The sequence below is a fragment of the Talpa occidentalis genome, unplaced genomic scaffold, assembly GCF_014898055.3.
Source record: "Talpa occidentalis isolate TD23 unplaced genomic scaffold, MPIMG_talOcc4v2.1 talOcc4.16, whole genome shotgun sequence".
Lineage (NCBI taxonomy): Eukaryota > Metazoa > Chordata > Mammalia > Eulipotyphla > Talpidae > Talpa > Talpa occidentalis.
The window spans coordinates 13,740,026-13,756,502 of NW_023601653.1; the positions used below are offsets into that span (position 1 = coordinate 13,740,026).

Here is a 16,477-nt window from a genome sequence, read left to right on the forward strand (position 1 = left end):
TTGAAGTTCCATTTGCAAGAAAGCCAAAAATTCTTCTTAGGCTTCTGAGCTCAAAAACCAGAAAGCAGCTGAAAGATGGTCACTGCTTTGTTCTTGAATGGAGCTAATTGCAGAGTTGTTGGCAGCAGGAAGGGTGCTCTGTAGTCAGTGTGTAAATAGGGACAATCAGGGCTCATTTTAAGCAGACATTACTTCTAAAAAAAGAAACATAGCTTTGGATTTTAATTACTTTCATAGGAATTGTTACATTAAACAGAACCTGACCATTTTCCCCTCACAATTCAGTTCAACGAACATGACAATTCTCTGTTATAAGAAATGTTCTAATTTTAACACTTCTACAGATGGTTTGGTAAGTATGTGAAGCTTATTCCTCCCTTCTTTCCTCACTGGATTTATTTTAATCCTACATCACAGTCAGTTTAAAATAATTTGCATAGTATTGAAATATGTATGTCTTGTATTTAACCCCTACACCTTCTTAGAATCGCTATTTTAAACATCTTTTATTCAACTAATTCACCATTTATTAAACTGTATATGTATTTTCCAATTGTTGCACTTAAGGCTTTGGAAACATTTTCTTGCTTGATTCTCATATATATGTTATTAGGAATCCTATTCTTTTACACCTGAGGAAATTGAGGTGTGGTTACTTGAACATGGTCACATAGCTGGTAAGCTGTGGAGCTGTGATTTACATGGAGCTCACTTCCTTAGCCCTTTCCTGCTGCGGGGGGGTGGGGGAGTGGGGGGGTGGGGGAGTGGGGGGGTTAGATACAGTACTTTAGAGTGCAGGCCCCCAGGGGACTTGGCTAGGGAGACAGAGACATTGTCAGGACTTCAGGAGACCACTGTAGGCATTTTGACTGCTTGTGTATGTGTGTGTGAGACAAGAGAATAAGAGAGACAGAGAGAGAGAGAGAGAGAGAGAGAGAGAGAGAGAGAGAGAGAGAGAGAGAGAGAGAGAAACATTTGTTTTTCCGGTTGAGGGAGCTGTGTAGTCTTACAGTTTGCAAGTTATCTAGATACCAAATTATAGGGACCAGGACTGGTAAGATAAAAGAGAGAAGGTGGTTAGAGTGAGAGGGAGAACAAGTTCAAAGAAAAGTCTTTTCTTGGCCATTTTCTCAGGTTAAGGTCCAGGGTCATATGACTGACCTTGCTCTGTGAACTGTGCAGATCATTGCTTTGAAAGTCTCCTTTCCTTTTCATTAATTTTTATAAATGAATGAGTTGCAAGTGTAAGGTCATGAGGGGGAGTTGGACTAAAGTTTCCAATACCAGGGATTTATATTTTTTAACTTTGGCACGTTGATTAAAAGCTCACCATTTGCAGGGATCCAGTCTATAATATAGCGTCTCTCTGTGATGTGCCTGATATCCTGGGGCATGTGTTACTGAAGATGGTCAGTTTGTTGGGGGGAAAGGATGCCCTGAACCAACTCCACAAACACAGGTTTTATGGACTCCACCCCCACCCCAGACCAAAGAGATCCAAGACACCAAGAACTACAAATCCCATAATGTCATCACTGAAGGGAGAATTGCTGGGACCTGAGGGTGGGGCTAAGCAGCTAAGTTTAGTGTATAACCAGACATGTGGGCCTTGGGGGGGGGGGTCTCTTGGCTTTTCACTGGCTCTCAGAGTGCTATTGGGGTTCCAGCTTAGTGGAACTGGTAGGACGCATTCACCAATTTATCTCCCCCTCTTTCCCCCTGAGTTATTCATTTTATCAGGTCCCCTTCTTTTGTAAATAAACCCTTCATTACCCTTTGTGTGTGTGCCTGCAGTTGAGTCTTACTATAAGTCCTTTTTAAATGCGTGGGTGAGGACTCACAGTCAGGCAACCTATTTCATACCGGGGTTGCCCTGTAACAATGTTGTCAACTACAATTAAAAAGCCAGTATCCTGAGCTTGTGATTTAAAAATGGAAGTACTGGAGTTTAACAGCTGTTCACCTACCTGGTAAAAGATGCTAAATCTCCCAGTTTACTGCCCTCACCCAGAGGCATTTTCCGTCTTAGCTGACACTTCCTTTTGTGTGTGTACATTCCATCAATATCATTTGAAGCAAATTCAAGCCATTTCACTTCAAATAAACCCAGCCAGGGCAGATGACTTTGAGATTTAAAACCACAGAATGAGCACAAAGTGAACAATTTCATGTACTTTCTAGGCACCACAGATCTCTTTTCAAACATTACATGGGGTGCTCTCCTGCAACTTCAAAAGAAAAGGGAAACATTAGAATAGCCCACGAAAGTATTCGTGTTAGCACGCTGTCAAACTACACATGGCGCCCAGCCCATCATGCTTTCACTTAGAATGAATCAATGTTTATTCCTAAATTCTTATCTGTATCAGAGATAGCAACCATGCAAAAATTAGGGGAAAATCAACTTTTTACTACATTTGCAATTTTTATACTTAAGAATTATTTCATTTTGTATTTTGACTTTGTTTGAATAGAGTCCAAGTATTTCCTTCCTACTTCTGACATTTGTAGAACTACAAATTACCTTAACTTTCTTTCCCCTTAATAACTTTCCTATTTTGCTTCCTGAACAAAGGGCAAGTTCTTGAGCCAGTTCTTCAGGCTTTACATAATGTGGATCCTATTCCCCACTGTTCCTCTGCAATCACTCTACCCCAGCACTCAAGGAACTTGTTGCTATTTCCATACACATTCCTGAATTTCCCACCTGTACTTGGCTCACACAGCTACCTCCAGTAGAAATGCTCTATGGCACTGGCTGCAGCATGGGGTGGCAGGTTTCCCAACTCCAGTGATGGCTCAGGACCAAGGGAAGAGCTTCAAAAAGAAGGACCTGGCCATCCCCACACGCCTTTTCTCTACCACAGTAATCACTGGAGTATTTGTCAAGATGTAGCTCCCATCAGCCTAGGTCCTGCGCAACTATGATGAGCAGAAGTGTTTACAACTAATGGGCTCTTAACAGGTCCTGGCCCAAGCTTCCTCCTCTGTTCAATGTGAGGAATGAATTGGTGGCAGCAGGACCCTTGCTTATCTAAGTCTATGTTATGATTATCATCTCACAACCAAAAATAAGTTATATTTTAAGACAAAAACCTGGAAAGTAAATTGGGAAGTGTCCAACACTTTTCTTCTGTAAAATCACACCAATTTCTGTCATGCTGTTGTAACTCTAGAAATTCATAACGTTGTCTCTTTACTTTGCACACCTCCCCCCCACACCACCACCCCCCCACTTGCTACTAACGAAGCCATGTTTGTAGGCTTCCTCAAACTCTACATTTTCTTAGGAAAAATCCTTTCACAATCAGTGGATCAACAGTATTATTTATTAAAATATTAATATTTTATTTCCCCCAGTAAACGGACATTTTCTTCACTCCTTCCACATTTAGACATTAAATGCAGGAGATGCAATTTTGAGACATGGAGTTCCCAACCTAGGTTTCGTGCAGCTATTAAGTGAGTAAATAGGAAATTAGTGTTAGGTGCACTGCAATGTGGAAAAAATGTAAGATGGGAAGAAAGTACACAGGGAGCACCCAACACAGGCTTTGAGGGCCTGGAAGCTTCTGAGTAAATGATGTTTAAGCTGCGAAATGAAGGAAAACTGTGAGCCAGGTGACTTGGGAACAGGGAAGAAAAGGGTAAAGTCAAAGGAACAACACCTCTCATCCACCGAAATTCTTTCAGACTTAACTATTCTCCCTTCTTAGTTCACCCTTTGAATTTCACTGATTTCAAAGGCTCTAATTTTCACCAGTGCTTATTTTTTGACCTATAAGAAAACCTAAGACTTGGGCCTCCCCGGTGGCGCAGTGGTTGAGCACTGGGTTGCGAAGCTGCCCGCAGCCTCTGCAGCACCAGTTTGATCCCCGGACACCGGCAAGGGTCCCACATGGTGCGCAGACCTCTCCTGCCGCCCGCTGCTCCCCTCAGCAGTGTACTTCGTCATTCTGCCTGCTCTGCTCTCCGCTCTAGCTCTGGTGAATTCTCTCACTCTCCTGTGCTTCTCTCTGTACCCAGTGCTTGTATTAAAAAAAAATAAACCTAAAAAAAAAAAAGAAAAGAAAACCTAAGACTTCATGAACTTCAAAAATTGCTTTTGCTTATGCTTAAGGTAAATGGAAACTATTGCAAATTACTGTTTAAAGGTACTTACCTTCATTTCACTTCAGAGTTTTGAATTAAAATTTTCAGTGTCACATTTCCATGCTTTTTCCACTATACTCCAGTTTGGTCTATTCTTCCAGCTGGTTCCTGTGCATGTAGCACAGTAAATGAATTACTGGATGGATCTGTATGACACAACTTTGTATCACACTCTCAGGGCGCTGTTAGAGAAATTTAAATTTATTCCAGTTGGAAGAAGCACATGATATCTGCTTGGAGTAGAATCACTTATTTTCAACTGTTTAAGGAGGTTCTTGGACCACCTCCAGTAGTATCTTTACCAATATCTTTACCAATTTCCATTGCACAATCAAAAAACAAATGCAATTCCTATCATCCCTGTGTCTAGGTTGTATAAAAATAGTAATATCCATTATGTGGGATTTTTCAGGTGATCAGAAGTTAGTATAATTAAAAATGTTTTATCAGTTGCAAAGTGTTATGTAATAAATACTATGCTCTTGAATGTATGAATGCTCTTGAATGTATGACTGACTGTTTTATTCCTTTTTATATCAAAATAACCAAGTATGTATTAAATATCAATAATTTAAGCCAATGCAAGTGTTTCAACATTGCCACATTTGGCCACTAGAGGTCCTCAACAGTAACACTAAATATTAGTTTATTCTATTTATTACATTTGTTTGTTCCAGTATAAAAATTGTGAAATAATTTATAGAATATAACTTAAGAAAGTTGTTATATTAAATAAAACACATGATATGAAAGCCTAAAAGACTATGTACATGAATATCCTCACCGCATCCAAGTGTGAAATCAAAAAAGAATTACAGGAGCTAGAAAATTTTATTGTCAGTATGATCTATAGAATTCTGCTTTAATAATTGATAAAGTATTTCAATTATCTCAGAAAGTATTAAATATAAATCTAGTCTTGCTGGGGCAAACTTCTAATAGATACAATCACTTGGGTAAACAAATACTGTTACTTAACAACAAGCCTTATGATGTCCCAGGAACAGTGAAGTAAATTCCACAAGTATGGAAATGGCATTTAAAGTAACAATAAAATTAAAACCATTCCCAAATTATGAATGCATCATATATACAATTTCTCACATGAAACAAGTGATCAGACTAAACCGAAAGTACACACACACACACACACAAAACAAAAGAAAATGAGAACCTGGTATGTATGTTTAAATTTTAATATTTGAGAAAATAAAAGTTCAAATCTGATACAAACACCATGGCACCAGAAGAGAATATACAAATTTGGACCCAAATAGAGTCCATATATGAACTTGAATGTAAGAATGTATCATAACAATGTTATTGCAGCCTTGTAAATACATAGATTTTTTAAATCAGATTGACAAAAACAGGTAAAAGAATAGTAAGTTTTTCTCAAAATATTTTCCTTATCCATAAAGAATTATAAACTCCATGTGGAGAGGAAAGTTAGAGGTCATCTAATTGATTAAGGCATTTTGAAGATACAAGCCTTAAACACCTATTGTAAATGTGAAAATAATCAGCATTTCATTTTTCTCTCTTGAATATTGAAAGGATACATTAGTCACATTAACAAATTAGAGTGAAGAAAAATAAACATTCCATTTTTAGTGAAAATGTACATTATTACTTCTTTCAGGTTATTCAGTAATTTAAGCTTAGTATTTATTTTGCTAATAATATTAAACACAAAAAATATTTTAAAATTTTGCTTTACTAATAAAATTTCTTTCCAATCTCACAATGTAAATTTTATTTTAGAAATTGTGAACATGATTAGAAATATTGGCTACTAAGAGCATTTAAAAATATATTTGAAGAAGTGTCTTTCAGCCATTGTTTATAAAACCTAAACCTTTATTTTATAAGTGTCAACTATATATAATTAAAAATTATTTCCACATGAATATAATTGGAGAACTTTCTTACTGACAAAAATTAAAGCTATTTGTAAATTAACTTCTAATTTAAAAAAAATTCCTTGCATTTTGTGCCAGGATTCCTGATGTCCTGATGATGATGCAGGACCTCAGAGACCCATTAAACAAATGATGAAGATAGTTAATTCCAGGGCCTCAGAATACTGGGAAGCAAAGAGTTAAGAGCTCTGTTTACTGACTCAGCATGGTGGTTAGGATACTTTGGTTGATATACTGAAGGTAAAACTGTTTGAGAGTGACCAGATCTGATTTACTCAAGGACAATAATGCTGAATAAGCTGTCCAAGTTTGATTTACTCAAAGACAATAATGTATAATTTAAAACTATACTGTTCTGATAACTAGGTACCGATTACCCCTATCCAGTCTGGATAGCCCACTAGACCATAAAAAAATCCAAAACATGTGCAGTAGCTTATTTCCAGCTTCATTAGCACACTAAAATATCCACATGAGGAGTTGCTAAGCCAGCATTTCTTGCACTGTGACCTATGTGGAAGCAAGAGCTGTCTCCAACACCCAATTACCAAAGACTCCTTTGTCTCACTTTCACCCTTCCTTCTTTTAAACCCTTTCCAGTCCTTATTTGGAGAGGCAATCAGTGGGTACTTAACCCTTTTTGCCTCCATTACCTACAAGTAATGAAGGAACCTCCAATGAAGGTAACTTTGACCAACAAAGAGTTTGTGGCTGATTTATTTTGAGGCACCTCCAAAGTGACAAACATCTTGAGTTTGGTAACAACTTCTCAATATAAAAGTTGCTGTTACAAAGAAGCATCTCAAGAAAACACAGAGCGGTTAAAACTAGAATTATAATGCTTCAATAAGACATCAATGGAACTCAAAATTAAAGATCTGGAATCTCCAAAATGAAAACATTTCAAGAAGATTCTAATAAAGTAGAATTGGGAAAATACAAGCAACTCTGCCTAGAAGAATTAGAAGTTAGAAAAACATTGGCAAATAAACTAAACAGAACTATAGGGAGGCTAGCAGGGATCAATATCAAACCCCCTATGAACAAACAGCAAAACAGATCTTTACTTAGCAATTTTCCTATGAGGCCAGTCCCAGGACCACCTACGTTAGCTATCTTACTAATAATGGTTTAGTGCTCAAAGGACATCCTAGTCTAAGAGAAGATTCAGTGATTTTTCTTTCGACCTCAACACCACAGCCTTCAAATAACAGCATGGAGGCTTAGTTGACCCAATATGCAGCAGGAGTTGGAAAAAACTGTAACTAGAGCTCTAGAATAAATTGCTCCTCAATTTGAAATCTGGACCCTATAAAAGCACTGCTGCTCTAGGAGCAACTGATGAGTCCATTTAAATCAAGACCTACTTTTGAAAACATCAAAGAATATGAACAGATTTTGAAGAAATTATACGACCTGAAAAATAAATAGTAAAAATTTATTTAGGGCTGTTCATATAACATTTTAATTTTTTCCACTTAGCATATACTACATAAAAATCTTTACTAAAGTAAATTATTTTTGTAAAAAAAAAAAACGTTTATACACTGTAAAATCTACTTGGAGCCATAGGTTGACTAATACTTTGAGGGGGAGGAGATCAGGTGAGACACTAATCTGGTATAGTAGGAAATCTGCACACACAATTGATTATGGCCTATCTGCTCTGAGTTAATTTTCCAGCCCAAGGACACATCTGGAGGAATTCAGGGAGTCAGTGCTATGTGAAGACCAGCCTCAGCACACTGGGATGAGTGTAAGGCCAGGTGTCCAGGAGGGCGATAAGGAGCTTGGGGACTAGACATCACAATCTGCTGGCAGCGGTGAAGTCCTGCTTACTGCTGAACTCTCTTTGTTCAAATCACTAAAAAAAGGCAACTGGAAATGAAATGTTAAGGCGGTTTCTTTAGGGTGTTAATCCTCCCATCTTCCAGACTGCCAGCTATCTGATTAAAGTGCACTTTAAAGATTCAATTCCTGTCTTTACTTTATTGGCTTTCAGTGGTGACAGGTGGCCTGAACTCCAGCCTTCCAGTTACAATACCATTTACTTTTTTCTTTAAGGTTGAAAGGTTACTGAGGGAGGGGCAAGATGGCTGACTAGCAGGATGATGGAGCAGTTAAAAACAGAATTATGATGTTTCATATAATGTTGTCTCGTCTTTCCCCCTCAAGCACAGCAAACCAGCATGACTTTGTAAAAGAATGGAAGATTTGAGGATCAGTGTCCCCACAAGACAGAGTGTCAGAAACCATGGGAAAGGTTCAAGCAACTGCAGTACCCAACAAGGCTTTTCCTTAGACATTCTACAGCGGTAATCAGTTCCCAATTCCTTAGCCCCACTCCACACACTGGATTCTTGGGCTACCTATCACCAGGGTTGGCTCTTGCGCTCTAGTCATCCTGATGGGTGACAAGGCCTCAGGCAATACAAGAACAGAAAGCACAGCATACAAGGTCAACACCCTAGGCCTGCAACCTTCAATTCTCTCACAAGCTCTACATAGCAAGACTGGGAAGGGTAACTTAAGCTTAATCCATAGAAATGAACAGAGAGCACCAAACATAATGAGGAAGTAAAGGAATTCACCACAGCTGATGGTTCAAAACTCCTGGGGAAAAAACCGTAATATAACAGAACCAACCAAACTACTGGAAGACCCTTGAAATCTGACTATAGAACTGAGGTTACCAGAAGGGGAAAGTGAGGAATGGGAGAAATGGGGAGAAAAGCCCCAATGGAAGATTATGAGTGCCTTGGTAATGGGCAGGGTGTGGAAGGGTAACATAAATTTGAAGAGATGTGAACCTACAGCGCTAAAATACAATATATACAGCATTGCAAACCAACATTACTACAATAAATATAATTCAAGGAAAAAAATTCTAAAAGTTATTGACACAGAAATAGTGTTTCATCTTACAAGGAATAAACTCCTTCTTGAAGGTCAAATTATTTGTCTTTGAAAGATGCGCTAACATTTCTGATCACTAAAAATGGAAATCTTTCAGCACTTCTTGAACACTGACTACATCTTCCAAAGATGTAAATAACATCTCTCTCAATGTTCACATGAACAACAAAACTAAAACAAATATTTGTCTCCTTCAAGAGAAGCATCAATTATTCCCAAAAAATGAGCCTGCCTGCATGCATGTTTGATTTTAACTGTATTCCTCAGACAAAAGTTACTAATTATATGCAGTTTTCTTGCTTTATCATTTACAGAACATTAGTAGTCAGTTTAAATACTTATTCTATGATTGCACATTTGTATAAACCATTATTTTTCTTTATAAAACACTTTAGTTTAAAATAAGGAAACAGAAACCTCAATATTTAATAATAACCTGTGATAACTGATAATACCATAAAGTTATTACACAACCCTAAAATTTTCTGAAAGTACATTAATAATTTTTTAAATAGCCACAATCTCAAAAAAAAGCTATAAATATCATCTTATACTGTTGGAGTCTATGCAATCATTGCCTGATTTAGTTGTTTCTTGAAGAATCTGCCTGCAAGGCAGAAAATATCACATACATACTGTGCACTTGCCACTGGAAAACCAAAGGTAGCATGATATTATTAAAGAAAAACAATGTAGTTGGAAGACTCTAACTTAACTGATAGCATTATGCTACCTGAAGAAAAAATAATAATCATGATAGAATTTTTATGTAGCAACATTTTAAGGTTCTTTAACATCACCTTATTTTTAAGGTTGTTAATACATGATTCTGACATTAAAACACATTATTTTAATGTAAAAATTCCCATGCTTGTAGAAAATTACATTACTAAAAAGTTTTAATATGTAAAACCTACTAAACCAGTTTTCCCTTTCACATTGCACAACATCCATCTACAAATATAAGGTATAAATTCTTATAATAGATGAAAAATCTTTTTTTAATGAATTTTCATTTCTATTCAAAGTTAATTTGTCTTATTTTCTTTTACCAAAAATATTGGTAACAAATATTACAATGTTAATATAAGCCAGTTTTTAAAAACCCAGTTTTTTACTACTTGGAAAGCTTAACTTTTTAAAAATAAGAATGCTACCAGACCCAGAGTAACACCAAGCTAATCAGTAACAGCCACTGGGACTTCGTACTGTTAGATCAGGCAATCCTGATCAGGAAATTGAATTAGGTGTCTTTTGTAAGTACTAAACCGTTGTTTTTTTTACTAAATGAAATAACTAATAGTAAGAGCATCACTGCTGCTACTAGCAGGTATAACTTCCACATTTAATTCATATTAAAAATATAACAACTATAGGTATAATTCTAGTAGTGTTATTGGGCTTTACATTTCCCTTATAGGGCAGATATTAACAAAGATATATGGACTGAAAATCATATGAATGTCTATTATTAGTAAGAAACTTCTGGGTGATTTTATACCTGTCTGCCTCAAAAGGGTATCTTCTGGTGAATCACATGTGAATCTAATGAACCCTCTCCTCCTCCTAACCTCTACCTCCACCCCCAAGTCTCCACCCCCATCTTATTGCACCTAATGTCTATATTTGGACAAACACAGATAGGAGAAACTTTTATGATGTGAAGCTAGCATACATCTACTTTTCCTATTTTCTTAAAATGATAGATTCATATTTATTTTCTAGGTTTTTTACTTCCAGTCATAACAAAATAATGGTCGCTGTCATCTTTTTTCTTTGCAGTAGGCTTTTTGTCTCCACTAACTGCTTCCTTAGCAGATGACGGTGGCTTCTTGGTTGAAGATGGAGCTTTGCCACTTTTTGGAGGCACTCTAGCTGAATACTGGCTCTTAGTGGCAGTCTGCGCTGACTTTGGTACAGTTTGTGATTTGGCCGAAGACTGGGGAAGACTCACAATGGACAGTGGGGTACGGCCAGGGGACTTAGAGAAGCTGGGTGCAGTCTTCTGGGATGTACTTTTACTCTGAGGCTGCTTTTTGGCAACTGAAACCATATTTTTACCTTTCAATTCCTGTGCTGCTTTTGCAGGATCATCTGAAGATACCGAAAGTGGCCGGTTTAAATTCAAGGCTGACTTAAGTTTCTGTGCTGGCATGGCTCCCGCGTGCAGTGCTCCATCAGATGACTGAGACTGTGTTCCTGCCTCTGTGGTTATGGTTTTGGAGCTGGATTTTGTCATTTTTGTAGAATGGAAAGGTGAATGTTTAGGCCTTACATGTGTATTTGCTTTAGGTGGCTTTGGACACTTTGATGATGAATTTAAATGTGCAGCTGAGTGAGATACTGCATTATCCCCGGAAGAAATATGATCATGTTTCAAATGCCTCGGTTCAGTTTTTCCAGAACACTTTTTTGGCAACAGTGTAGACTCAGGCATATTTCTTGAATTCTGGACTGGAATAAACTTGGCCTTATGAGTATTGGGTGATGAGACACATTTACTCAGTGACTCAGATACACAACGTACAGTGCTTGGTAAAGAAGCTGAAGAACTGCTTTTACCTACTGGATTTACAGAAGCTAGTGAAGATGATGCACTGTTTGAAGGAGCATGTGGTTTCTTTGTTATGCCTTTTGAAGATTTGAGTTTGAGATGAGAAGATGCTGCTGGAGAATTTGCCAATTTAGAACGGCCTGACACAGAGCCCAGATTACCTCCTGTCAAGGAAGATGGAGGTAGCAACACAGCTGGAGGATGCGCCTGCTTTTCTTTGCTCCTTAGAATACCAGTTGGTGTGCCAGGTTTTGATTTCTGTTTCTGAAACATATCAACTGCTGACAAAGGATTCATTTCAGGAGGCTGAGCTGTTCTGGCAGGCGAATCAGGTATACTTTCACTAGAAACTCCTTTTTGAAATGCCAGAATTTTTTGTTCTAGGGTAGCAAACTGTAATATTCGACAGGGGTCATATTTAAGCAAAAATCCTTGAAGGGTATCCCAGCCTCCACCAACACGAACCATGACATGTTTTCCATGAAGCATCTTTCCCCCAAAAGAAAGTAACAAAATAAAGTTAAACTGTTACAGTTCATAATTATGATTCATTAGTAGTCACAATTTATGAAGTCTGTGTGCTATAAAATTTAGATTATTTGCCAACATCACTATAAATTGAGTCTCCTCTTTATTAAGATAATAAATTTAATTCACATTGAATTACACATAATTTGCATACTAAAAACCAAATTACTAATAAGCAAAATTACAAGGACAATATTGCTCAATAAAGAATTGAACATTATAGAAGAAATGAAAAGGAAGAGCAGGTAGGAGAAGGAGAGAAGGAAAAATGGGGACTTACAGAAAAAATGCCTCATAATAAAGAAAAAAGTTATGGAAAAAAAGATAAAAATGACTAAAAATTGCACTTTAGCATTTAATAAATTACATTCACATGTATTATATCAATTTAGTATTTCAAAACCCATAACATAACTTATTATTAATTCTTCTTTATAGATGAGAAGATTATGACTCTGACAGATCAAGGAAACTGTCCCAAATCACACAGGCTGGCCTGGACTCAAATACACCATGCTGTCCCAACTCAAATGGTGCTTTTGTGTGGATAAGACATAAAGCACCACTGCCTGCCAGGGCAGCCCAAGCTGCATCCCAGGACCCAATCCAATTCAGCAAGCAAATCTGCACACTATTGTATGAGACTGTCCTGCAAATTTTAATTCTAAATCTGATGCTCTGTGTGCTATTACTTATCATAAGATCTTAAAAAAGAAAGCTAATTTAAAAAGAGAACGTACATATACGTGATTCTGTGTGAGTTGTTTAGAGCATGGTGAGTTAATAATATATGTACCAAAAGAAAATGTGGATGATGAAATTATTTTTAAATGTTTTATGTTCTTTTCCAAATTGGTGCTAAAACAGCACTTGTTTTGCGTCATGTGTGAATAAAATGCAGAACAGAGACTATTAATCAATTGTGGACTGCAAATGGGACCAAGGAAAGAAATGAATATATGCATCAGCACATTGGTATATAGACTGATGCTGGTTCAATCAAAAACAGTATATATATTCAACTACAATGTCTATTTTTTTCATTACTACTTAATCTTATTAAATATATTGCTGTGGTTTTTTTTCTTGTGATAGAAAATCATTCTTTTTAAGAAAATGTGAAAAACAGGGCCTCCCTGGTAGCGCAAGGGGTTAAACACAGCACTATGAAGCAATCCACAGCCTCTTCAGCACAAGTTCGATTCTCGCTCAGCTAGGGAAAAACCCACATGGCGCAGCAGACCTCACCCAACTCACCTGCTGCTCCCCTCAGCAGTGTATTTCAGACAGTCTGGCTATTCTGTTTCCCACTCTGTCTCTGGGGAATCCTCTCATCCCCTACACCTCTGGCCTGTTCCCCAGCTCTTGTATGCATAAATAAATAAATCTTTACAAAAAAAAAGAAAATGTGAAAACCGGAATAAATTTCCTGAGGTATATAAGGAATGTTCCTCTAATTACATTCAACACCTAAATAGTCTTAAGTTATTCTTAGTTGTTTGCTGTGTTAAAGGCATTTACCTAAACCCATACTCATAAAAACAAGTACTCAATATTTTTCCTATATAACAAAATCATTCTATTAATAAAACCCTGTATCAATTTTTTTAAAAAGTAAAAAGAGAGCAAAAGGAGGTTGATAGAGCAATCAATCCAATTTTGAAACAAAATCTGTAAATAAGTAGAATGTAAATGGATGACTTACTCTTATAAAGAGTATTTTATCCCCTAGTCGGTACCGTCCTTCAGATAAGTACTCAATAGAAAATCGATGCGAACAACTACAAGGAGGGTCTTCAGCAATATGTTTAACCTAAGATTAAAAATAAATAGCAAAATTAAGTGCTCATTATAAAAAGTATTTTGTTTGACATTAAAATGCAAGATTAGGGCCTCCCCTGGAGGCACAGGCTGTTGAGCACCACACTGTGAAGCTGTCCACAGCCTGTAGTGCCAGTTCGATCCCAGCCGGCCAGCAAGGGTCCCACATAGCGTGGCAGACCTCTCCTGTCTCACCCACTGCTCCCCTCAGCAGTGTGTTTTGTCAGTCTGCCTGTTCTGTTCCCCGCTCTGTGTCTGGTGAATCCTCTCACTCTCCCGCGCATCTGGCCTGTACCCCGGTTCTTGTATAAAATAAATAAATCTTTTTTAAAAATAATAAAGTAAAATGCAAGATTATCTGATGCCTGGGAAACACAAACTCAAAACCAAGAATTCAAAGACAACTCGACTACTGATTTATGCCACATTTCATTTTCATCCAATGGTACGTAAAATTCACTACCTACATAAAAACAAAACATGGGGAAAAAAAAACATGGGGAAAAAAAAATGGGGAAAAAAAAACATGGGGAAAAAAAAAAAACATTTATGTTTAAGAAACCTTTTTCACATTTTACGATTGCATTTTTTTTTAATTTTTAAGACTCTCCATTTTATTGCAGATTATGCCAATATTCTAGATCAGTTTATTTTTAATTACTCCCCAAAATTAAATCATGAATAAAAGGTAAAAAAAAAAAAATAACTGATTTATATGATTGAGACAAAGGATTCACTGAGGAATTAAAAATCATGAAATCATCATCAATCACATCATTACAGATTGTAGTGTTTTGTGACTTCTGTTTTTTTTTTAATTGATGTAACATTTCATTATAACATTATTTAAGTCTCAGGTGTGCGTTACTGAAAATCAACTTGCATACATAATACATTAAGTTCACTGGTAAATATCAGTTCTATCCTTGACCATACCATTGTCTCCTTCGTCTCAATTTACCCACTCACCTTCCCCCTTTTTTTCAACCATTACTTGGTCTTATAGTCTAAAAGTTTACTTTTGTTTTATTAAGTATATCTGTTTATTTTCTCTATATGCCACATATAAGTGAAATCACAGAATGCTTGGCATTTTATCTATTTAATCTCTTCCCTTTAACTTACTGATAAATACTGGGATTAGACACTAGCTAATCTAATATAAAAGCCAGAAGTGATGAAGTGCAATAGTTTCTATCTATCCAAGTGCAGTCAGGTTCATTGTAAACTCACTGATCACTAGAGAAACTCTGTGAAAGTGGACAACACTGGAGTCGATTCAAAACATATTCACTAGACAGAGGAAACATATGAGCTCATTACTAAACTTGAAATGTTTAAAACCCTGAATTAATACATCACATCTGTGTCATATCAAAGATAGAGCAGATAAAGCTTAAGTTGGAATTCTAACCTGTCATTTAACATTGTGCCAAACTAATATTATTGAGGGAATATCTAGATTCCCTCCAAAGTCATTGAAATCAGCAGAGACAGACTTATGCTTATTCAACCAAAACGGGGTAAATTACTTAAAAATCCAATTCACTTTGTTTCAATAATCTGCTAAAGAGATGAAAGGTTAAAAAAAAAAAACCTACTTCAATATCTCAGAACTTCAGAATTTTTAATTGCAGTAAACATCTAAAAAATGGCAAAAGCTAGAACATAAAAGAAATGCAGGAATTCTATATTTAAAACATGGAAATTAAAATAAATTGATTACATGAAAATATTTGTTGAAATACGGTTCAATTGGGAAAAAATTGCACATCAACAACTATGGAAATGACTTTGTTTTCTTTTTTCTTTTTTTTGGTGGGACCCTTGCCAGTGGCCGAGGAACGAACCATCACTGCAGAGGCTACGGGCAGCCTCGCAGCCCAGCGCTCAACCTCTTCGCCACCAGTGGAGGCCCATGACTTTGTTTTCTTAAAATTACATTTTTGAGAAAGCAAGTCCATCAATGTTTTTCTCAATTATTTGTCATGCAGAGTATATCTAAACAAATTCTTTTAATTTGACTTAGGTATAATGTTAAGGAAAGCCTCTTCAGATATGCCCAATTTAGCTGAGTATTAACCAAAATTTATGATTCTCTTAATGATCTATCTGAAATGAATGGAGACATGTAGACTCACCAGGGCTTGATCAGAAGGATCCAGAATTTATCTCCTTCCATCACTCATTTAACAAAATAACATGACCATAAATAGAACGAATTTTTATAAATCATTCAGTCAAAGGTTATCTTGTTCAGCCTGAATACGTGTGCATGTGTGTGTACACAGTCACATACATACATCCATATGCCATGTGTATAAAATGGCTAAAAGTAAACTGAACTTGAGTAAAAAAGTTTACAATGATTAGAATCTTTTACATATTAGTTAATTAACCAAAATAATGTGAAAAGAGGTATTTATTTCAGTCATTCTTTTCTATCCACAGCTTCATTAAAACACAGAACTGCAGTTGTATACTTAATGTCACTGCAAATTAATCATATAATTATTCCTAATTTTAAACATGATCCCAATATTTCTGTAGATCACATATGTATAGGTGAACACTAAATGTTTCA

The 16,477-nt window shown here is 36.5% G+C and overlaps 1 protein-coding gene across 1 annotated transcript in view; it reads right to left on the reverse strand.

Moving 5' to 3' along the window:
* Positions 1 to 5,219: 5,219 nt before the first annotated feature.
* The window catches only part of GAS2L3 (growth arrest specific 2 like 3), a 33,623-nt gene continuing 22,365 nt past the window's right edge, over positions 5,220 to 16,477 (reverse strand). Inside the window, exons 8-9 of the mRNA XM_037513791.2 lie at positions 13,778 to 13,885; positions 5,220 to 12,033 (exon numbers count right to left, since the gene is read on the reverse strand). Of these exons, the coding sequence (XP_037369688.1) occupies positions 10,705 to 12,033; positions 13,778 to 13,885 (1,437 nt within the window). The 3' untranslated portion in view covers positions 5,220 to 10,704. The remainder of the gene's footprint in view (positions 12,034 to 13,777; positions 13,886 to 16,477) is intronic.